Raw genomic sequence first — 24,416 nt, forward strand, 5'->3', positions numbered from 1 at the left:
CCTGTTAATCAAGGCTTGGAGGGAGGCGACAAAGGTGGGAAAACTGAGCCTCTAGGAGCAGGAACAACGCCCCCCCGCTCCTAGAGGTTAATTAGCATATTATTATAAAAGTTATTAGGAGCAAGCTGTTCCGTTCCACAAAATACAGAATGCACACGGACAGCATCCATATTTTTGCGAACCCGCAAAATACATACGGTTTTGTGCATGAGACCTAAGACTGTATGCTTGAAGTCAATGGAGCAGTGAGTGTCATTGTGCGATCTGTATGGTCTTTAACGCAACTGATAGATTAGAAGGAGCAAAAGGGCGCAGGTGGTTTAGGTACAACAGATGTTTTAAAAGATCTGTCGTCAAATTAGTACAAGGTAGGATTCAGTAATGGGCATGGGGGAGGGGATTATGATCGGCATGATACTTTCCCACAGTTGATGCAGATTTGTCCACATTGCTTCATCTTCTTGCTTCAAACACCCATCCACTTGAACCTGGCTGACCACTACTACTTATCATACGACATGATACTCACCCAAGACAATAATACAAAAAATAATTGCACATGAGCTAATTGTATTTTTTTTTATAATACACCAATAGCCTTCACATTTACACTAAAGTAAAACATGCTTATACAGGGGTGCACCACCAATGAGGCCAGGTGAGGCAATCGCCTCAGGCAGCACCAGGTAGAGGAAAGTGGGGGGCAGCGGAAGGGCCATGGGGAAGGAGTGCTTCCATTGTGGCAAAGTAGTTAGGTTATGACATTGGCATGAAGTGGGGTGGGTGTTTCAGTTTTCGTCTCAGGCAGCAGAAAGTCTAGGTCGCTGCACCACTGCACCTATATTACATGACATTCTAGGTTTATACTAGTAACTGTTTCATCTGCAGGAGCATTATATCCAGATAATACCCCTGAGGCACAGAAAAAAGATGATGCTGTAAAGCCCGGTGAATCATATACCTACACATGGGATGCTGTTGAAGATCAAGGTCCATCTGCAAGAAATGAAGAATGTGTGACCAGGATTTATCACTCTCATATTGATGGTCCAAGAGATGTCTATTCTGGTCTTGTTGGGCCCTTAATTATTTGCAAACAAGGTGAGCAAAGAAGTTAGTTCTAGCTGCAGTTGCCTTCTTATGTTATAAATGACTCACTTGTGTAGCTACAGTATCTTACATATTTAGACATGGAAAAGGTCATGTTTTTGTTCAATCTAATTTCTAGAATCTCCATCACATATGTAATAATACCAATTGTCTATTTACAGGTAAAATTGAAGAAGCTGAGAAGAAACAGCAGAAGGAGTTCATCCTAATGTTTTCTGTAATAGATGAAAATCTTAGTTGGTATCTGGATGAAAATATCAATACTTACATCACTGATCCTGGCTCTGTTAATAAAGAAGATGAAGACTTTCAAGAAAGCAATAAAATGCATTGTAAGTGTAGTACACTTTATGTATGACATTGGATAATCATAGGCTATGTTCACATTCATAACAGAAGCTATAATTCTTTGCTGGTACTGCGGCCTGGGAGCAGCGGAGGATGGGAGTTGTAATGGCTCTGACTTCAATAATTATTCACAGTGGCAATCCTGGCACCAGTGCTCCCTGGGGCTGGGAAGTTATAGGAGGGTGCACCCTTTCTTCCCTCAGGCAAACTCTGATGTTGCTCCTGCCTGAAAGTAGTTGGGGTTCCCTTGGTGTTAAGAGTTCGGTATGGGTGTAAGGCAGAAGGTGTAGGTGCATTTGCCCCCAAATGTTGCTGGAGTCAGTAACCAGCCAATTGTAGAAAATAAACATTTTTTTTTTTTTTACTTAAAGACAAAATGGGAGTTGTAGTACATCCAACAGTATCAAAACACAGTTCCAAACAATTGACAGTGCAAATGTTCCCAAACAGCAATGCATGGATATAGGCCAGGATGGGGATTGTAAAACGTCTTCCCTGTATCTCTCCAAGGTTTCTTTCTCAGCAGAATCTACAGTAAAACTAGCAATAAGGTTATTGCAAACTTGACTGTAATTCCCAGCTGCGGAGTACAGGATTAAGATATAGTAGGCCAGACCATGTTTAGGTGTGAAGGGGTTCTTAGCAATGTCCCTCTCACTGCAGTAAAGTCTTTATCATCATTAAACAGCAAAAAGTGACTGACTCCAGTGCTTTACCACACAGATTCTGGACCTTCTAGATAGGTCTAGACCTTTCTCTTTTGTTGGAGTACAGTAAAGTAGTGATGGGTTTCCCTCAGACGTTCTCTCAGATGAAGGTTTCCTGGAGCTTAGACCTAGTTCTCTGAGGAATGTGCTAACGGAGTTTACTCTCACTTCCTCAGCTAACTCTAGGGATGAAACTAAGTCCAACACGTAACTTCCTACAGGGGCAGAGTCAGGATTATTAATCCATACAGAGACATGCTAGTAGATTACAAGGCATTAACATATTAAATAACATTACAAAACAAAAACAGTTTGCAAGTACCTAGTTCTGGGGTACTGCACTGGAACCATCATACAATGGATACTAGCGTTAACTAATAATGGGGTTTTGTGATCTGGCAGGTGTCTGAAGGAGAGGGCTCCTGTATTGACCCCTTGTTCTCTGATAACTGATCACAGAGCAACCCTAAGCCGGGCCAGACTGGCACTCAAACGCCTCCAGTCCACATATAATATTATGTAAAAATTGTGGCGCACAAGAAATACTACAACAAATTTTAGTTAAATTGGTCATGCCCCTATGTAAACCATCAATGCAAAAAAAAAAAAAGGGCAGAAATGCCTAAACCTGTGGTTAGGGACATATGTTATCCTCCCCAACAGCAACACATACCATGTCTGCTCAAAATGCCTCCTCAACAGCATTCAATACCACTGTGCAGTACAATACAGCATATCTCCCCAACAGCAGCAAATAAATGCCACCATGCAACTCAAACCACCTCCCAGCATAATTGCCCCCCCCCCCCCCCACAGCAACACTGTAAAACCTTTTTATTTATTTTTTATTTTAATTCAGCTATAGGTTTTGTTTTTACATCATTCACTATGTCATCTTCATTCTATGGGTCAGTATGATTACACTGATACCAATTTTTTTAATGGTTTTTCTTGTTTTCTTTTTTTTTTCTTTGAATTACCATATTCTGTCTTATCTTTTTCATACATCTGGGGAGCTGTGTGAGGGCTATTTTTTTATGTAATGTATGACTTTTTTATTTCTTTTTCTTGGGAAGTGACGTGAACAAAACTACAGCAAATCGTCAATTCTTTTCTGCTTTACGGTATTTACCATAAAGGATAAACACTTTTATATTTTAAAAGTTCTGGGGTATTTTGTTTATTATTTTTTAATTGTGAAATGAGGAAAGGGGGTAATTTAAAATTGTTATACCTTTTTAACATTTTATATATTTTTTTAATCTCCCCCCCCCCCCCCCCTTTTTTAACATTTATTTAGGTCCCCCTAAGGGCATGATTTACCATTGAAGCCTATGGGAGAATCACTACATTGTTATCAAGTCTTGCCACAGACAGGGCATGGTAGAAACTTTGAACTACTCACCAAGACCGCTTGGAATCCAGGTTTTGTGAGAGCTAAAGTGCTCAGTGTCAGAAAAACACTAAAATCAAATGCATCAGAGAGAGTCTGTCCATGGCACTCACCCAATTGCAAAAAAGTCAATTTATTCATACAAAAGTAGGGAGTCACAGTACAGCACATGCAGCCGGCCAACTGCCATTTCGCGTCGTGTGACGCTTTCTCATGGTCTTGATAGAAACTTATCATTCTCAGCTCTCTGCTTCATCATTACAGGCAACTGTCTCTGCTTCCTATGGAAGCAAGGACAGCTGCCTGAGAGCGGGACAAACCTCCCCCTTACCAGGACAGCGGGACAGCCACTGGAATCGTGGACTGTCCCGCCGGATGCTGGAAGGTTGGGAGGTATGCACACATGACCTTATCACGTGACCAAGACCTCTCAGGAACCCATATACCCATATATTCTAGGCTTTACCATACTATTAGGTGAGTAAGGACCTATAATGGCATCATTACAGATCCTTAAGCTCTCCCAACCTTGGGACTGTACTGTTATCAGTGCTGTTTCCTGTACTCTTAGGAGGGCAGGTTCCTGTGGTCACATCATCATAGGTCCTTGAGCACTCCTAACATTGAAACTACACTGATTATCAGTGCAGTTCCTGTACTCTCTAGGAGTTAACAGTCTGTGATGAAGATGTCATCACAAGTCCTTGAGCTGTCATATATGCAGAACTGCACTCATGCTGATAGGTTTGTATCATGAGTGCAGTTCTTTTCACGTATCTCCAGAACACTAATGCCGATGGTCTGTCGAGGGTTACTTTTGAAACTCCGGTAGGGGATCTCGATGAACAAAAAGAAGAGGATGAAACTCCGGACTTCCCCATGTTCGCACCTCCAGCAGTCACGGCACAGAACAGTGGGGAGGCCCGTGCTCTACCCAAGACATTAGGGAGAACTAATAAAGAATGGGGCCTAATACAAGATGAAGACGTTGGACTGTGGCAGATGAAAAGCTGAGTAACCCAGCGAAGGAAACCCAACAGAGAAGAAAGGACTGACCTTGATGCCGAGATGAAGTCCATTCTACATCAATGGGACCGACTGGAAGTTCACAGAGCTGTTTTGTACCGCAAGTGGTAGCAGCCTGCTGATTTAGAGGCGAGGTGGCAGGTAGTAATTCCCAGACGCTGAGATGGTCAAAGAGGCCCAAGAATTTGGAGCTCACTTCGGGCCAGTCAAGACCTTCGAGTGGCTGCAGCGTTATGTATATTGTCCGCGACTGGAGACCACGGTTGAGGAAGTTTGCAGACAGTGTCGAGTGTGTGAACTCACTAAAAGCACAGAACAGAGGGCACCCCTACAGCCCATACGGACCAAAGAACCGCTGGAAGTATTAATGATAGACCATCTTCTCATGGGACAATCAGCCAAAGGTACACAGAACTGCCTGGTCATGATTGACCACTTCTCCAAGTTTGCAGTGGTCAGCCCAACTCGGGACCAGACATCTGAGTCTGCAGCTCAGGACATCTGTCAAGACTTCATCCGGGTCTTCCGGTGTCTGAAGTGGATTCACTCAGATCAAGGAGCGTGCTTTCAAGGGAAAGTGATGGAGGAGCTACACCGACTGTATGGCATTGAAAGATTCAGGACAACCCCATATCATCCCCAAGGGAATGTGGCCTGCGAGCGCTTTAACCGGCCACTGCTTTAAATGCTAAGGATGCTAGAGGAAGACAAGAAGATGCACTGGCCTGACTACCTGCATTGGTCTGGGCTTACAATAATCAGGTCCACACCACCACCGGTTACACCCCGTACATGTTACTGTTCAATAGAGCTGGGCAGAAAATCGTTGAATTGAATCTAGAACAACCAGAGGACCTAATAGAACAGTCGACCACCTCATGGGTGAAAGAACACCGTCAGACCATCCGCTGGTTAGTAGGTCAGCGGTTACAATAGAGAACTCATACTGACCGTCCTCCAATCCAGGAGGTTCCGCTACAGCCTGAGGACTCTGTACTGGTGCGAGAGAAACGTTACAAGTTGCAAGTTGAGCAAGCATTTGGAGGTACAGCCATACAAAGTGATCAAGAGAGTGTACCCTAATGGTCAGGTCTACAAAGTAAGGGTTGAAAATGGGGAGTTTGCCTCAAGAACTCTACATAGGAATATGCTACGGCCATGCCAGTCTGAAAATCCCACACCTGCTCAGAGGACACCTCCTTCTGTCCTGTCCTCAGAACTTATTATCTCTGATGAGAATGATAGTAAAGACTGGTGGACCGTTCCTAACACTGAGGAAAGTTCCCAGGCCACAGGTGATAAAGCTCCTGCCACAGAACCAGTAGTGGCTCGCAGTGAGGAGGAACCCTCGACCACATCCAAGTCTCCTCTTGTAGTTTATGAACCCAGGTTGACAGCTCCCAGTGGGGGGAGTCAGGTCTGAACAGATAGTCAAGACCTCCGGAGATCCAGTAGGCTTACTGCAGGGGTTCCAGCAAACAGGTACGCTGCCGATCAGTTCATTTGGTCCACCTGTATGTATTATGGACAATGCTGTACTGCTGTTTAGAAGTTGTATTAATCATTCCTTTCTTATGGAATATATGGCAAGACTGAGGACGGCCACCGTTAAGTGGGGAGGCATGTAAGGGTCAGCCCCTAGAATGACCAAGTTACATTGCGCTGCATTGTTAGGGATAATGTTTTACACAGACTGTGATGACTTCTTTCAGCCACAAGAGGCAGCTGAGTCTTTGAGTAAGAAAGAAATTAAGTTTGTTTGTCCCAGAGGATTTAGGAGGAGTTTAAAATTCCCGGGCTTTGGGCTGGTGTGGGTCTTCCTAGTTGATGTGAGCTGAGACACTGGCTGCTGTTGGACAGAGCAACAGAGACTGAAAAGTTTGTCTTCCGAGCTGATGTGAGCTGAGACACTGGCTGCTGTTGGACAGAGCAAAAGAGACTGTAAGGATCCTTTCACATGGGCGAGAATTCCGTGCGGGCGCAATGCGTGAGGTGAACGCATTGCACTCGCACTGAATCTGGACCCATTCACTTCAATGGGGCTGTTCAGATGAGCGGTGATTTTCACGCATCACCTGTGTGTTGCGTGAAAATCGCAGCATGTTCTACATTCTGCGCTTTTTACGCAATGCAGGACCCATAGAAATGAATGGGTCTGTATGAAAATCATAAGCATTCGCAAGCAAGTGCGGATGCGGTGCGATTTTCACGCATGGTTGCTAGGAGATTATGTAAGTCCGGACCTAGTCCGGACACGCTCGTTTGCAAGGGGCCTAAAGTGTGTTTGAGAGGAGTGATATCGTCCAATTCAGAGACCAGTGACAGGACGGGGACTCTTAGCAGAGCTGAACTGGTGTGGATGCCTGCACCTGCAATCTAGAGAGAGAGAGGAAAAGACAACGCGCTGGAACAAGCAAGCGACTGTATCAAGAGTCAGACCACACTGACCACCACGTACCAGATCAAGACAAGCAGCTACCTCGTGGGAGAATGTGACATGACTGATCTCTGCCGAGCTACCTACAGAACTGTGAGTGTGCAGCGGTGCTAATCTGCGGTAGCATATAGAGCAGGATTCTTTAGTCAGAGCGTTGTAGAAACGTGCCCTGGTTAGCAGGGGTCAGACAGGAAAATGGTAGGGGAGAGTAGACTGTATTTTTTTATGTGCTTGCTGGTTGAAGCGCATTTGGTATATCACGGTTCGGTTACCCTTCCTGTAAATCTGTGTAAACTTATTAACACTGTTCCTGTCATTTGTCGATTGCGCCCCTGGTGCATCGGCACAATACTGTTAATCTGATTTTCAGGCCGTTATATTTTGTTATTTAATAAAGCCGGTATCTGCTTCAGCCTCCTCGTCTGCTATACTGTATTTGAACCCTGCCCTGCGGTCTATTCCTCCCCTGACCGCTACACTACCATCCCGCCAATACCACTCCCCAGTGAGGGCAATCTACAAGCGCCATTTTAGGTGCATTGGAGTTCAAAATGTTGCAAACCAGGGTTTTGCAAGTTGTTTGTGCCAGTTTCTGGTGTAGGTGGTCATAATAAATGACCCCCACAGTATTTTTTGTACTCTGTAACTATGGACATATGTCTGTACAGGAGCTGTATACACAAAATGGCATGATATTTTAATTGAGGCTACTTCTAAAATATATTTTTATTTTTCTAGATCCATCCAACTAACATACAATTAGTTACAAAGGTAGATATACCCCTTTACTAAATGAATGTGCACACTTGATGAAACAGTATTAAAGGGTTTTTCTGAGTGTTTTATAATAAAGACTTCTCCTCAGGTTAGGTAATCAATATCCGATAGACAGGTTTACTATTGGCTCCGTTATTTTGTTATCAAAATTAAGGCTTTGTGATCACTACACAGAAAGTTGTGGCTTCCACTGTGCATCTGACAAATGTTCTTCTTGTCTTCCAGCTATCAATGGCTACATGTATGGCAACCTCCCAGGCCTCACCATGTGTGACAACACAGAGGTCAAATGGTATATGTTTGGTATGGGGAATGAAGTAGATATTCATTCAGTGTACTTCCATGGTCAGGTGTTAACATATCAGCATTATCGTGTGGATACTATTAATCTCTTCCCTGCAACAATGATCCAAAGCACAATGTCACCTAACAAGCCTGGAAAATGGCTCCTCAGCTGTCAAGTTAATGACCACTTAGAAGGTTAGTCATTGTGGATTCATATCAAACCTCTGCTTTTATGACATACCGATGAAATAATACTGGTCTTGTTTACCTGTTTAGCCAAATATGTTATCTGTTTTATAGGCGGTATGCAGGCAATTTATGAGGTTAAGAACTGCACCAAAAATTCCAAGAGTCGATGTAGATCTCATTCAAAAATAAGGCATTATTATATTGCTGCTGAAGAAATAATCTGGAACTATGGTCCAACATCTGTCAATAAATTCACTGGGCAAAAGTTAGATAATCCTGAAAGGTAAAAAGAGTCTTGTTAAAATACATTTGTAAGCTTAATACACTGTTCTATGAGCTCCCTTCTACTAGTAAAGAAAACGGCGCAAAAAATGTTGTGCCATGTGGCTGCTAAAAGGACTGAAAGAATATAAAGTAGTGTTGAGCAAATAGAATTTCACAAATTTCAGGAAAAATTTAATTTACCGTGAAGTCGAATTTCCTTGTGTTTCATGGTAACAAATCGATTTTCCCTAAAATGGTGGTAAAAAAAAAAAATCATACTAACCTCATCTACTTGAGCGTGAAGAGGCCGCCACAGCCATCTTGCTTGGAGATCCCGCACCATTTTTTTTTCACAGTGACGTATGACGTCACCACGCCAGCTGATGTTATATCGTCATCACGTGCCTTGTGAGATTTCGCACTGGATCTTCAAGCAAGATGGAATGCTTTAATATGGATCTCAGATGTCACGAGCAGTGATGAATGCAGCATCTGAGGGGTTCAATGATGGGGGGTAGTGCAATCGCCGTTCCCTGTCATTGCACCCGCTATTTACAAAGAAATATGCTTCGCGGCGAAGTAATTCTTCACAAGGAAATTTTTTTTGTTAAATTCGGTGAAGCCAAATTTTGGAGAACTTTACTTATCTCTAGTTATGAGTCCGGTGTATTATCCCTGGCTCTAATTGCCTTCTACCCCTCAAGGAGGTGATTAAAAGGCTCTGGGTATCCACAAGTACACAGCAGCCTGTATCGCCCTACATTGTGTGTGAACAATGACTAAGTATGTGGATGTGTCTGCAGTTGTGTATCAGCTAAATGAAGCCTGTTAGTGCCTTGGCTCTGGGTAGCAGTATTATTTAATACCTTTGCAAAGTCTGAATAGTTCTTAGCAGAATACCTGCTTCAATTTTGATATACCAAAAAAAACGAAATTAAAGGTACAATAGCCATCAGTCTTGGTTTTGGACACCAGTATTTATTATGCCTTAGAGATATGTTAAATGGGTTATTCCATGAATATAAAACTCTTTTTTTACTCACCTATTTGGAGAACTTTCTTCTCTTTCTGTGGGTGGGCAGAAGCTCTCCATGCACCTGCATCTTCAAGGATACATTGCAATTAGCTCTTGTTAACAAGTTCCTCCACTGCATAGAAAATAGGTCCTCACATATAGCCCTGGCGATACATATGGTATGCAATGCCCCCCCAATTTACTTCTCCAATGTCTAGGGAGAGATATAGCTATATATTTCTATAAGCAGGGATAAATGAATGAAATATGTCTGAGCCACTTCACCTGCTTCACTATGAGATCAGTATGGCAGGTTTGCGGGGAGGGGAAGGGAGCAGAAAAGTTACTGAGCATATCAGTCCACTACTGAATGCAGGAGAAGGTGGGCCAGAAAGATGAACAGCAGGGGGCACTAAGACATAGTAATACTTGCATCATTGCATAGTAATACTTGATACTTTTCAATGGCTAATTCCTTTAAGCAAATCTTTTTGTCAGTTATCAGTATGGGAAGAAAACACATACTATAATGATCAAGGCTTCCCTAACATTTTTTTGAAATGGGAATAATGGGGTGAAATGATGTTCTGTATAGCATCGCAGTATTGTCACATACAATGAAAACTCTGCCTCCTGATTTATAGTGATTCAGCGACATTTTTTGAGCAAAGTGAAAATAGAATTGGCGGCAAATATAAGAAGGCAGTTTATGTGGAATACACAGATTCAACTTTCACAAAGAAGAAGGAAAGATCCCAGGAAGAAGAACATCTTGGAATACTAGGTAACTCATTCCAGGTCATTCGCTTCATTAGAAAACGTATCTTAGAAATATGAGTGGCAATATTATTATATTACATCAGTAGTAAATGATTCAATATACAGCGTGTCTGCTGTTATCTGATTTTGCAATTGTTATTTAATAAAAGCAGTGGCGTGTCAAGTGGGGGGGGGGGGGGGGTGTAGGGGCGGTTCGCCCCAGGTGCCAGCTTAGGTGGGGTGTCCGGCCAGCTGCCAGAATGAGGCTCCTGTGCCCTCAGTTCATACTTGTGGGTGTCAGGCTGAGAGGCCAGAAGCTTATGAGGCAGGGGATCGTGATGACATCACATGAGCTCCTGTGCTGAGCCTCGAGAGTTAACGTAATGAGATATAAAAACCAATAGCCTTAGGCTATATTAATGCTGTTTATGGCCTTATTTATTATTTTTAAGATATAACTTTTATTACTTCTCCTAGTAAAATAAGAAAAAGGAAAATGAAAATCCTATAAATGGTTAAAACTTGCAAGCTGCATTTTGTTTGGCGGTGAGATGGGACAGTTTTTTTTCTAATATTATGTGATCAAACAGGGTCTGCGAACTCCATACAAAGGGGTATTTACAGTCACACCTTCCCTGTGGTTGCAGATGGAAAGATTGTATTTCTTTGTATCTATCTCTATATTTCTTGTAGCAACTGACTTGCCTCGTCCCTTTGCAAGTCCCTGCTTGGTCTTCTCTGCTATCGGTTTGAGGAGACTTTTCAGGGATCTTCAGTTGTTTTATATATATACTTTCACTGTCGTGTTTATTTTCTTATTTCTATACCCTCATTCAAGCTATCACTTTAGCGATATCACATCATCTCCCTGCCTGGATCAGTTTTCTGGGGTGTCTGCAGTACGTCCTGCTGATCCATTTCACTACACGCCGTTGCTATTATAAAATAAAAACAGAGCTCCCCTTTAAAAATAATAAATAAGGCCATAAACAGAATTAATATAGCCTAAGGCTACTTTCACACTTGCAGCAGTGTGATCCGACAGGCAGTTCCGTCGTCGGAACTGCCCGCCGGATCCACCGATCTGGATGTGACTGAAAGCATTTGTGAGACGCATCCAGATGCGGATGCGTCTCACAAATGCATTGCAAGAACGGATCCGTCATATCCGCTTGTCATGCGGACAGACGGATCCGTCTTGTAATTTTTTTCCCCTTTTTGTACCGGTCTACGCATGCGTAGGACGGATCTGGAATTCAGACAAGTCTTCAGTTTTTATCACCGGGGATAAAACCGTAGCATGCTACGGTTTTATCTTTTGCCTGATCAGTCAAAACGACTGAACTGAAGACATCCTGATGCAACCTGAACGGATTACTCTCTATTCAGAATGCATGGGGATATGCCTGATCAGTTCTTTTCTGGTATAGAGCCCCTATGGGAACTCTATGCCGGAAAAGAAAAACGCTAGTGTGAAAGTACCCTAAGGCTATTGGTTTTCATATATTAATTTTATTCTGGGCCACCAAGGTCTCTTAAATTTATAACGTGATGACATGGCGCAGGGCACAGTCATGTGTTCACTACCACCTTCGCAAGATGGAGGAATCTCAGGACAGAGATGCTGACAGCGTCAGGTGAGTATTATTTTTTTTTTGTATTATTTTTTTTAAATCTATCCTAGACCTAGGGATGGGCGAGAGCATTAAAAATACAACAAAGGGGAAATTATATCTACTAATAACACAGAGGGGCATATACTAGCCTCCTCTATATTAATATAATATATAGTGACCCCTGTGTATTATAATACATAATACCCCCCCTTCTGTATAATAATTTCAGAGGGGGCCATTATTTATTATAATAATACACGGGGGGGGTTATATTTTATAATCATACAGTGGGGGCCATTAAGTATTATTATAATACACAGGGGGATTATATATTATAATAATACAGTGGGGGGGCCATTATATATTATAATAATATAGAGGAGGCAAGTATATATTTTAAAAATGCAGTGGGGCTATTATATATTCTAATAATACAGAGGGGGTCATTATATATTATAATAATACAGAGGAGGGCCATCATATATTATAATAATACAGAGGGGGAGCCATTATCCATTCTAATAATACAGAGAAGGGTAGTATATATTCTAAAAATACAGTGGGGTTATTATATATTTAATAATAATACAGAGGGGGCTATTATCTTATAATAATACAGAGAGGGCTATTATATGTTCTAATTTGGGGGGTAGTATATAGTCTAGATGGGGGCGTTAAATATGATAATAATACAGGAGGGGAGCATGATATTTATGCTACCAATACGGAGGGGGCATTATATATGCTATCAATACAAAGGGGGCATTATACATATGAACTCTACAGGGGGCATTATAATACAGGGGCACTACATGGGGTCATTATAACTACAGGGAGCCCTGCAGGGGGATTTTATAAATACTGTGGCTACTACAGGGCCATTATACCTACTGCAGACACTATAGGAAGCTTTATTAATACTGTGGGTTCTATAGGAGTGCTTTATAGAGAGGCTTATTACTACTGGGAGCTCTATAGGGGGTCTTACAGAGGGGCATTATTATTGCTGGGGGCCCTATGGGGACATTATCAATATTAGGGGTACTGTGGGTGCATTATTATTTAACACAATATGGAGGGCATTACTAATGGGGTTGCTAATAGAGGTACTGTAGGGGCACTATTACAATTGAGGGCACTCTGGGAGCACTATTATTATCTGTATGGCACTATAGTTTCTGCAGTGTAGTATTTAGGGGCATGGGGAGCACAGAGGGCATACTATTGGAGGTAGCAGCAGGATGATAATGTTGGGGCACCAGGAAGGGGAAGATGATAGAAACGTAAGGAATCTAAGATGTTTGTGTTGTAAATTCTGCAGACACAAGACACAGATGAGATAGTTTATTACGGCGGCCTGATCTCCAAATGGAGAAGATTAGTAAAGAGAGCATCTACATCAGAGGAGACGTCACTAGATGTAAGAGGTATGTGGTGCTGTATTACCCTGTATGTTTCGTAACGAGGTATGTGATGGGGGAGGTGTTGGATTGAGGATTTAGGGTGTTGGGGGGGATTTAGATTTTCTTTAATTCTCTCTGCTCACCAAGCACAGCAACGTCCATTAGCGAAAGTGCTTGGTATCGAAGCCGAGCCCCATTCACTCCACTGGGGAGGAAGGGCAAGTGCCAGAGAATGTACCTGCCCTGGGCGCCAAATACCTTAGGCATGCCACTAAATGTAAGAGTTATAGAATAGGTGAAAGGATAAGGAGCAATATGTTTGCGAGTTATTAAAGTGCTAGGCTAACGCTAATTTCACACTGCCATTAGTAGTTCTGGCAGGCTTTTCCTTTAGAGAGCAGCTTGCCAGAGCTCTCTGGATCCGACATTGTTGGATGTTACCAGAATGCCCGCCAGCCCCATTAACTATACTGGAGTCCTACAGAGATAGTCAATGGGGCCGGCAGCAATCCTTGATCCAGAGAACTCCAGCAGGCTGTTCTCTGCCAGAACAGCCTGTCGGAACTACTAATGCAGTGTGAAAGAAGCCTAACTTTGAACAATACTAATTTCTATCGGTGCTGTTGATTTCAGCATAGACTTATAATTCCTCATCTACATTATAATCCTTTCCTACCCCTTCATATATAGATGGGTAGAGGGGTTGTCCAGGATTATATTATAAAATATTTAAAAAAAAGAATACCTGTTGAAACTTTCACCTCTCTGGAGACAAAAGTTTGGTAGGGAGTGACCTGCCACTGCTGTCTACTTGATTTCATGTAATGGATTTAGCTAATGAACAACATGGCTCCTAATTACTGGTAAGTTGTTCGAGACACCCAAAGGGGGAACTCTTAGATAAGGTGATGGAGAACTTGGTGAACATATACTGTTCTTGCACAGGCAGTGGCACAGGTGAACAAGCACTTGGGCCAATGTCCTCATTGCACACTATTAAAGTCTTCTTTCTTTGTCTCATTTATCAGGGCCAGTAATTTTGGCAGAAGTAGGAGATATCATCCAGATCACATTTAAAAACAATGCAAACCGTCCATACAGCATCCAAGCTCACGGGGTGAGCTATTCAAAAGACTTGGAAGGAGCTCTGTACAACACGGGTGATAATACCGAAGGTAAAAATAAAACTTAGAAATATTGGTAAGATTCTGAATCCAAGAGCAGAGGTGTCTCAAACTACCAAACCTGTGTGTGTAATGTCTTCTGGGAAGCTGATTATAGATGAATGCAGATTGTACTGAGAACTTGCAGATCTGCAGCAGAAGGACTACAAAGGAGAACATTAGGTACTTTAAGTTAAAATTTTCTGGAGAACGGACAAGTTACTTTAAGGGCTTTGCTACTCCAAATAGTGTTAATATTTGCAAATTTATTACTAATTTGCTTACACTCTTTTGCCCACTGTCAATTTAAATTGCCTTATCGATACAACCCCTGTCCATATGCCCTGTTCGCCATACGACCACCATAGAGGGGAAGTTCCCTGCTCAGGTCTTCCCACTATGAGCCAAAATGGAGTGGCACTCAATAAGCATGTCTCCCTCACTTCTAGGCTTGAGGCATCCTTGTATTACTAATTTTGAACTTATTAAAATACTCAAAAGAGTACAGGTACCACAACAAGCTGAAATATTCCCCAATATTATATTCTGCACTGCATAAACTCCAATGGGGATGTATAACCAGCAATTTCCTAATACATTGTTAATGGAATGTGAATGCCTCACAGCTCTTCCTAAGCAAGTGACAACTGGTTCATCGGTCACGTTAGCTAGGCACAGCTCAGTCCCATTCAAGTCAATGGGGCTGAGCTGCGATACCAAGAACATACACTATACAATGTACGGCACTGCGCTCGGTGAGCGCCGGTGCCGCCTTAAACAGCTGACCAGTGTTGGACCACCACTATCAGATCTGGATGACCTATCCGGAGAATACGTCATCATTTTCTAAATCCTGGAGAACCCTTTTAAAGTTTCGTTCATAGTCATCCTTCCTGGCCCTGTCAATCAAAAAGGAGATGGAGGGGCTGGCATAGGAAATAGGAGGAGCAATAGTGCACAGAGTGAATAGGACCCATCCTCGGTGCACTTAACTGCTCATTTGGATATGAAATAAAAGTACCTTTTCTTCCCGACAAGGCAACAGTGAATCAGTGAATTTCCTTTAAAGGGTAACTGTCACTTTTTTTTTGTAATGTGTAGAGGCAATGATACTGACCATTTTTGTAATATACTTTAATTATTGAAATTGTACATTTCTATTAGAGAAATAGCTGTAAAGTAGCCAATTTTGTACGTTAGCAACTCTCCCTGTCTTTTATTTATTGAACTGTGGAGACTTGCTCCACACTGACTGCTGCTGCCCTTACTGCCTCTCTCCACATTTATATACATTTATGTATGTGTGTGTGTGTGTGTATATACAGTACAGACCAAAAGTTTGGACACACCTTCTCATTCAAAGAGTTTTCTTTATTTTCATGACTATGAAAATTGTAGATTCACACTGAAGGCATCAAAACTATGAATTAACACATGTGGAATTATATACATAACAAAAAAGTGTGAAACAACTGAAAATATGTCATATTCTAGGTTCTTCAAAGTAGCCACCTTTTGCTTTGATTACTGCTTTGCACACTCTTGGCATTCTCTTGATGAGCTTCAAGAGGTAGTCACCTGAAATGGTCTTCCAACAGTCTTGAAGGAGTTCCCAGAGATGTTTAGCACTTGTTGGCCCTTTTGCCTTCACTCTGAGGTCCAGCTCACCCCAAACCATCTCGATTGGGATCAGGTCCGGTGACTGTGGAGGCCAGGTCACCTGGCGCAGCACCCCATCACTCTCCTTCATGGTCAAATAGCCCTTACACAGCCTGGAGGTGTGTTTGGGGTCATTGTCCTGTTGAAAAATAAATGATAGTCCAACTAAACGCAAATTGGATGGTATAGCATGCCGCTGCAAGATGCTGTGGTAGCCATGCTGGTTCAGTATGCCTTCAATTTTGAATAAATCCCCAACAGTGTCACCAGCAAAGCACCCCCACACCATCACACTTCCTCCTCCATGCTTCACGGTGGGAATCAGGCATGTAGAGTCCATCCGTTCACCTTTTCTGCGTCGCACAAAGACACGGTGGTTGGAGCCAAAGATCTCAAATTTGGACTCATCAGACCAAAGCACAGATTTCCACTGGTCTAATGTCTATTCCTTGTGTTCTTTAGCCCAAACAAGTCTCTTCTGCTTGTTGCCTATCCTTAGCAGTTGTTTCCTAGAAGATATTCTACCATGGAGGCCTGATTCACACAGTCTTCTCTTAACAGTTGTTCTAGAGATGTGTCTGCTGCTAGAACTCTGTGTGGCATTGACCTGGTCTCTAATCTGAGCTGCGGTTAACCTGCGATTTCTGAGGCTGGTGACTCGGATGAACTTATCCTCCGCAGCAGAGGTGACTCTTGGTCTTCCTTTCCTGGGGCGGTCCGCATGTGAGCCAGTTTCTTTGTAGCGCTTGATGGTTTTTGTGACTGCACTTGGGGACACTTTCAAAGTTTTCCCAATTATTCGGACTGACTGACCTTTATTTCTTAAAGTAATGATGGCCACTCGTTTTTTCTTTACTTAGCTGCTTTTTTCTTGCCATAATACAAATTCTAACAGTCTATTCAGTAGGACTATCAGCTGTGTATCCACCTGACTTCTCCACAACGCAACTGATGGTCCCAACCCCATTTATAAGGCAAGAAATCCCACTTATTAAACCTGACAGGGCACACCTGTGAAATGAAAACCATTTCAGGTGACTACCTCTTGAAGCTCATCAAGAGAATGCCAAGAGTGTGCAAAGCAGTAATCAAAGCAAAAGGTGGCTACTTTGAAGAACCTAGAATATGACATATTTTCAGTTGTTTCACACTTTTTTTGATAAGTATATAATTCCACATGTGTTAATTCATAGTTTTGATGCCTTCAGTGTGAATCTACAATTTTCATAGTCATGAAAATAAAGAAAACTCTTTGAATGAGAAGGTGTGTCCAAACTTTTGGTCTGTACTGTATATTATATATATATATATATATATATATATATATAAAATCAAAGGGGTTATCCATGATTAAATGACTACTCTTATTGTGACAGGTAATCCCCTTTTCACAGTAGGACCCCTACTGATCACGATAGCTTAGACCCAGTACCCCTTGGGTCCCCCCAAAGTGAATGGAGTGGCAGGTCAGGCATGCACAGTGACCCTCCATTCGTCTCTGTGGGAGTTCTGCAGACAACGGTCAGCTATTTCTGGAGCTCCCATAGAGATGAATGGAGTGGCAGGTCACATCCTCAACTTGCTGCTCCTTGCTCCATTCAATTCAGGGGTTGCAGAGGGATATGAGGTCTCCATTCTCATAATTGGTAGGGGTCCCAGTGATAGGACCCCCACTGATCTAATAGTTATCCCATATCCTGTGGATAGGATTAATTAAACGCAATTACAAAAGTATTCTGATACAAGTGCTGGTTTGAAAATTAAAAATGGTGTTTGTAGGACAACCCCTTTAAGAGACCATCCCATTATTATTGCTCGGTTCATTTTCTTAAATGTTATATTTTCTTCCAAAATATTTTGACTGCTTTATTAATCACTTGGAGAGCATGTTGGTTTATTCTAGTTGTACAGTATGTGTCTTTTTGTATTTTATTCATGGAGATTGATGCAAGCATTAAGTGCACATATCTGTTTAAGGAGTAAGCATAATCTACCCTTACACATCACCGAAAATATTTTGTCCTCCAAGCACCATCTATCAAAAGTAAAAATAATAGCTCCTAAATTATGTTTTTTTCAGCAATTAATCCAAATATAGGGTCACAAGCCTCCCATGTGGCCCCTGGAGACACATTCACATATGAGTGGGATGTACCGCAAAGTGTGGGGTCAACTATGTATGACTTGAACTGCTTACCATGGCTGTACTACTCATCAGTTGATGTTCCGAGGGACACAAATTCTGGACTGGTGGGTCCCTTGTTGGTGTGTAAGACTTTAGTTAATGACAAACAGGTTAGTACTGGTTTCTTTTATTTTTTATTTTTTTATACATATATATTTTAAATTGAGTACATGCATGTATTCCATGATTAGGGAATAAGTGTCTGACTGGTGGCAGTCCGACTGCTTGCCCCCCACCAATCATGAGAATGAGGGCTGGTACAAGTGCTTGGATATCTAGTGCTGATTGGAGCAGAACTGCACATGTGTGACCCCAACTTCCTTTAAATTGGGACACACAGGCCCCATTTCTCGTGTGGGTCCCCATGGTTGGAACCCATGCCAATCAGACATCTATGTCTTATCCTGTGGATAGTGGCTAAGTTGTCTTAATGGGGCAATCTCTTTGAGAGGTCACTATTTATGAAGGGAAACCATTTAACATTTTCTGTGTATATTCTGACACCCATAATCTACAGAGCTATATGAGGGCTTGTTTTTTGCAGGCCAAAGTGTAATTTTTATTGGTACCATTTTAAATTACATAAGACTCCTTTTAATCACTTTTTTATTCAAATTTTTTTGAGGGGGGGGGGTGGCAGGTGAGGTGACCAAAGAATGGCAGATCCGCATGATAAATATTATTATATGTTTATAGTTCAGACTTTTTTTTTTACTACAGCAATACCAATTCTGTTTGTTTTTTTGTTTTTTGTTTACATTTAAAATTGGGAAAAAGGGTTGAGTTGAATTATTTATATTTTTCTATTTACTTAAATTACTTTTTAAAACATTAGCAGGGTTTACCAGGCAGGCCTAGGAACCTTCACAAGACCACAGGCTGCCATAGAAACCAATCAGAGCCCTATGAATATGGGTCTACTTGGAGGACAGAGGGAGCTCCCTCCCTCTGTCTAACAACTCAGATGCCGCAGTCATTATTGACCAACTGCGGTATTATTTTTATTTATTATTATTATTATTATTATTTATGTATTATGAAAATACATAATATAAGATACAATAAACAAGGAACTATTGAAAGACTGGTACAGAGGGGGAGAGAACCCTCAACGACTTACAATCTACAATCTGAGGGTTCAATAACAACAAGCTCCTTACTCGCCACTGAAGCTGCCTACCATTGATTGGGAGTAAGGAGCTTTATTATTGGTTGTGCCTGGTACCAGCAGTATCACTGTGCCAATCGAAGTGCTCATTGGTGAAGGGAAAGTCTCATGCACTTAGAAAATTGTACAGGCATATGTGACGTCTTTACAAGCTTTATGCGACCTCTGCTTCTGCACATACTCCGGTTGGGCTAACCCTTCTGGTTACTGCTAATAAATAGCGGTGTATCTTCCATATAAGCAGGCTATGTAACTATTATTATGCCATCATGGGGGAACTTGACACTGAACTGCTTTCTCCTACTTTAAGATATGGTAAAATGATTTGTATACAATTCCAACCTCTGTAAATGTTATCAAATTATCTGCATTAACTTCAACAAAAGAGTTCCGCACTTGTAGGAGCTCTCAGCAGGAGGTGGGGCCCATTCTGAGTTCTGGTACCTAGCCTTTTGATTTCTGGAAAATGATTCAGTACATTTTGAAAAATATTTTATTAGATGTGATTGTAAAGATATGTTCATGTGGTTGCAGAGAGGAGTCGCTCATAATTACTTCATGATGCCTTATGTATTTGATGAGAATAAAAGTTGGTATCTGGAAGAGAACATTGAGCTTTTCACAAGCAGCCCCAATACTGTGGACCAGGAAGATCCAGATTTTCAGGAATCCAATATGATGCACTGTGAGTATTTACTAAGCTTTATTGTTTAGGGCATAGCTTGCTTCATATCAACTCTGTAGCAAGACCTGGTTAAAGTGGACAATGAGTAATTGCTTATTGTTATACAATATGTTGTAGCTTGCAACTGGAATCATATGCTGCAAGTTCAACAGTTCAAGTGGTTATCCCAATAAGAACACATATCCCCTACCCACAGAAAGATGTCTGATCGCTTGAGGTCTGACTGCCCAGCATTTACAACCCATGTGGTCCCATAGTCTCCTTTGTGAATGGTATGGTACTGCACATGCATAACTGACACTCCATTCACTTCAGGAGGAGTGATCCAGATAGAGCAAAGCACTATCTCTACCAGTTCCATGGAAGTAAATGGAGCGGTGGTCTTGCATGAGCAGTGCCACACCATTTAAAAATGGAGACTGCAGGAACTCTGTTGTTGTGAATGCAGAAGGTCTTAGCAGTTGCACCCAGGTACCCACTATACTGTGGATAGTGGATAATTGTTATTGGTTTGGAAAACCCTTTCAGTTTTTCAGCCAAACACAAGAATGGTTTCTAAAGGAAGCAATGGTATTAAGGAAAGCCTTGAACTTCTCCTCTCTTCTGGATCCATTCCAGTGTTTAGCTTTACTGAAAAAGTGCACCACAAATTACATGTGTGATTCCAGCCTAATTGAATACTGCAGGAAAAACTGATAAACGATAGGAATCGTGCGCCACCCCTGCAGGTCCTGCACTAGACGTAACACATTAATTAGGTCAGATCAAGAGTTTTTCCAAAAATCAAAACATATTACCTAATGTGCTAAACGTCTGATCGTTGGGGGTCTCGCCATCGATCATGAGAACAGAGGTTCTATGTTCATCGTATGGAGAATTTGGCACTTAGTATAACACTCAACTATCTCTGTCAGTTCCATAGACTTTGAATAGTTATTTTGTGTATGGACAGCTTGTTAGTGCCATAAAGCTGGTAGACTGGGACTAGTGGGACTACTGCAGCTGTTGATGGGGTAGAAATTATTTTACTCCGATCACTTCAGGTGGGTATCCATCACTGTAGCCTGTGAATGGTGGATGTAACGGATCTCCTGGCACCCCTACTGGGTACCTCCATTGATGGATGCTCCTAGTGCTTCCCGAGGGCTCCAAGCACTCAACTTGACACCATAACCACCATAGACCCCACGAACCGCTGCAGCTTGGTTGGGGTCTCACCGTCCTCCACCCATACTGGACCCAAGGGCTTCAGCTTCCAGTGGGTGAACCACTCCTAAATCCAGAGAGCAGGAACCATGAACAAGCTCTTACAAGAGCTTATACTCAGGGGAGTATTGTGATATAGCAATCCCCAAGAGTGTAGTTATCCCATCCCCCAAACATGAGCCAAAACTTCATGAAGAGGTAAAGCAGTTCTCTTTATTGAACACACACGCGTTGACTTATATACACATTTTCCAACAAGGGTACCACCCCCGTGGACCTGGTTGGGAACTGAGGACATAACATAGCAGCCAATCCTTTGCACAAAAACGATGCATTCAACAAACACAATGGCATTGTCTGTGACGCAATTAGCAAACACAATGGCATTGCCTGTGACGCAATTAACAAACACAATGGCATTGTCTGTGACGCAATTATCAAACACAATGGCAATGTCTGTGACGCAATTAACAAACACAATGGCATTGCCTGTGATGCACTCAATAACGGAATAGGCATTGTCTTTGACGCAATAAACAAAATACAATTACCAAAACACAATGGGCTCTGCCTGTGATACAATTACCAAACATAATGGGCTAACTTAACCACTCACAGGCAGAAAACACACATTTTTCCCCAAAACACAGAAAACACCTCAATTCCCCACATATCCCCATAATTTATACATCCATTATAGCTCTGATCTGGGTGAACAACATATCCAAAAATCACCCAGATCCAAGGAGGGGTTCCCGAATTCCATGGAAGTCACATTTGGCCGACTGCAAGCATGGCTTTCCTGCCCAAAACAGTTCCACAGATTTAGGCTGTGCGGCCGGTCTACCTTCTCCTTCAAAGTTAGTATATGGGCCATAATCCTGAGGCAAGAGGCTGGCAAACAGGCCCCTCTAAAACCCAGTGGCAAGGTTATTTTCGCCACAGTGGAAAAGGGGTTCTTTAGTTTTTTTTAGCTGCTGAGTCCTTTGTCTTGCCACGTCTATTAACAAGAAATTATTTCATTCATCTTACAGCAATCAATGGATACATGTATGGAAATCAGCCGGGGCTAGACATGTGTAAAGGAGACTCGATTCGTTGGCATATGCTGGGACTAGGCTCAGAGGTCGACGTGCATGGAGTACACTTTTTTGGAAATACCATTCTCATCCGTGATACCACAAGGGATGTAGCCAGTTTATTCCCACACATCTCTTACTCAGTAATAATGACTCCTGACAATGAAGGTAAGTTACAGAGAATGATTGTGCAGTAAATGCATGATACATGCTTCTCTACTACAAACTGTTCCTCCCTGATACAAACTGGATCTGCCAACAAATTTCTAATGTGTACAGCCATCATAAATGGTTGGACAAAACAAACAACGAACTCAACAAACATAGAACTCTATACTGAACAGAGACTTTCAATATGTCCACACCGTAATCTCCAGATAATCTACTTAGGTCATCTAATCTGGCTTCACGTGACCAGTGTGAGGTTTGAAGTATACATGAAGGAGATGTAGGTGCAGTGGCTGGAAAATGGTGATGCCAGGCCAATGGTAGAAGACAAATAAGTCTCTCATTACTAAAATGCAGAATGGGAGTTGTAGAGCCCCCAGAGAAATTAAAGCACAATTCCAAAAAATTACAGCAAAATTCTTGATGTGTGGTACTCGTTCTCTTTATCCTTTCAAAGTCTTTCTCTGTGTAGAATCTAAGGCTGGCAATAAGGTTATTGCAAACTTGACTGTAATTCCCAGCTGAGGAGTTAAGATACGGCCGGCCAAAACTGTGTCAAAATGTGAAAGGGTGTATTGGCAATGTTCCCTTTCACAGCAGCATAGTCTCTATCAGCCTTAAACAAGCACAATACATTAATGACGTACTCCAGAGCCCGGTTTTGCAAATCATGTCTCTTTCTGGAGTACTCTGGGACTGGTGGCTAGTTTTCTGAGGAATGAGTTTATGGAGCTCCTCTCTCTTCCTCAGCATACAACACTCACACACTAAACTAAGGTTGGTCCTAATCCCATCTCCTATAATCCTAAAAAGGGGTTAACTCAGGATAGTTAACCCTCACCTAGCCATACAGAACTATTTGGTGTACAATATAGCACATCAGAACAGTACATTAGACGAATTAACGTGACAAGAAATCCTTTTGCAAATTGAGGTGAAAGGGAGCAGCAGTGCGGTAACAAGGACTGTCCACTACACAGTGTATGAAGCTGTGTAGTTCTTGTGTCTGGTTCTGGTGCTGCAACTAGTAAAAAGAGCAGCAGTCAGACTACCGCTGATCTGATATTAATGACCTAGCATAAGCAAAGATGATGATAGTTCTGGAAAATCCTTTTAACATGGCCTTTCAGGTTTTGAGCATAATAATATTACAGGTTATAGTTAGAATTCCGGAGATGGGTCGATGGTCCGGGAGTTATTCTGATTGTTTGATTGGAGCTGGGAAGGATTTTTTCCTCCTAAAATGAGGAAAATTGGTTTCTACCTCATATATGTGGTTTTTCAACTTCCTCTGGATCAACTATGCAGGATAACAGGCTGAACTGGATGAATGTGTGTCTTTTTTCACCCTTATAACTATGTTACTATAGGCTTGAGAAAGGTTCTAGTGCTGAGCCGAAACGTCACATCCTGAAAGGGTGAATAAACATTTTTCTCTTTTTTACAATTGAGTGTGCTACCTGGTTGCATTTTTATGTTACTATATTACTATGTTACATGCTTCACAGGGTCTTATATGTAAAACTACTTTATTGTCCTGCAAGAAATATGAGCCCGAACTCCAGCCTCCAATCCCATCGACAGTCTTTTGGCATCCTGTATGCAGTTTACCAAACCTTACAGGAGTTGTTCACTTGCATGCAGAATGCAAACAGCCAGGGACAGTTTTCTGCAGACCAGGGCTGGTATTATAATATAGGTAGATTAGTTAGATTAGATGTTGACAGTGTGATGCAATGCCTTTGGAGGATACTGTGATCATTAGAAGGTTTTA

The 24,416-nt window shown here is 41.9% G+C and overlaps 1 protein-coding gene across 1 annotated transcript in view; it reads left to right on the plus strand.

Moving 5' to 3' along the window:
- LOC122934275 (ceruloplasmin) overlaps positions 1–24,416 on the plus strand; it is a 74,251-nt gene that overhangs the window by 13,607 nt on the left and 36,228 nt on the right. The window contains exons 3-11 of the mRNA XM_044289621.1: positions 889–1,101; positions 1,272–1,442; positions 8,024–8,278; positions 8,384–8,555; positions 10,196–10,335; positions 14,358–14,504; positions 18,232–18,446; positions 20,039–20,189; positions 22,430–22,642. Of these exons, the coding sequence (XP_044145556.1) occupies positions 889–1,101; positions 1,272–1,442; positions 8,024–8,278; positions 8,384–8,555; positions 10,196–10,335; positions 14,358–14,504; positions 18,232–18,446; positions 20,039–20,189; positions 22,430–22,642 (1,677 nt within the window). The remainder of the gene's footprint in view (positions 1–888; positions 1,102–1,271; positions 1,443–8,023; positions 8,279–8,383; positions 8,556–10,195; positions 10,336–14,357; positions 14,505–18,231; positions 18,447–20,038; positions 20,190–22,429; positions 22,643–24,416) is intronic.

The sequence above is a fragment of the Bufo gargarizans genome, chromosome 4 (assembly GCF_014858855.1).
Source record: "Bufo gargarizans isolate SCDJY-AF-19 chromosome 4, ASM1485885v1, whole genome shotgun sequence".
Classification (NCBI taxonomy): Eukaryota; Metazoa; Chordata; class Amphibia; order Anura; family Bufonidae; genus Bufo; species Bufo gargarizans.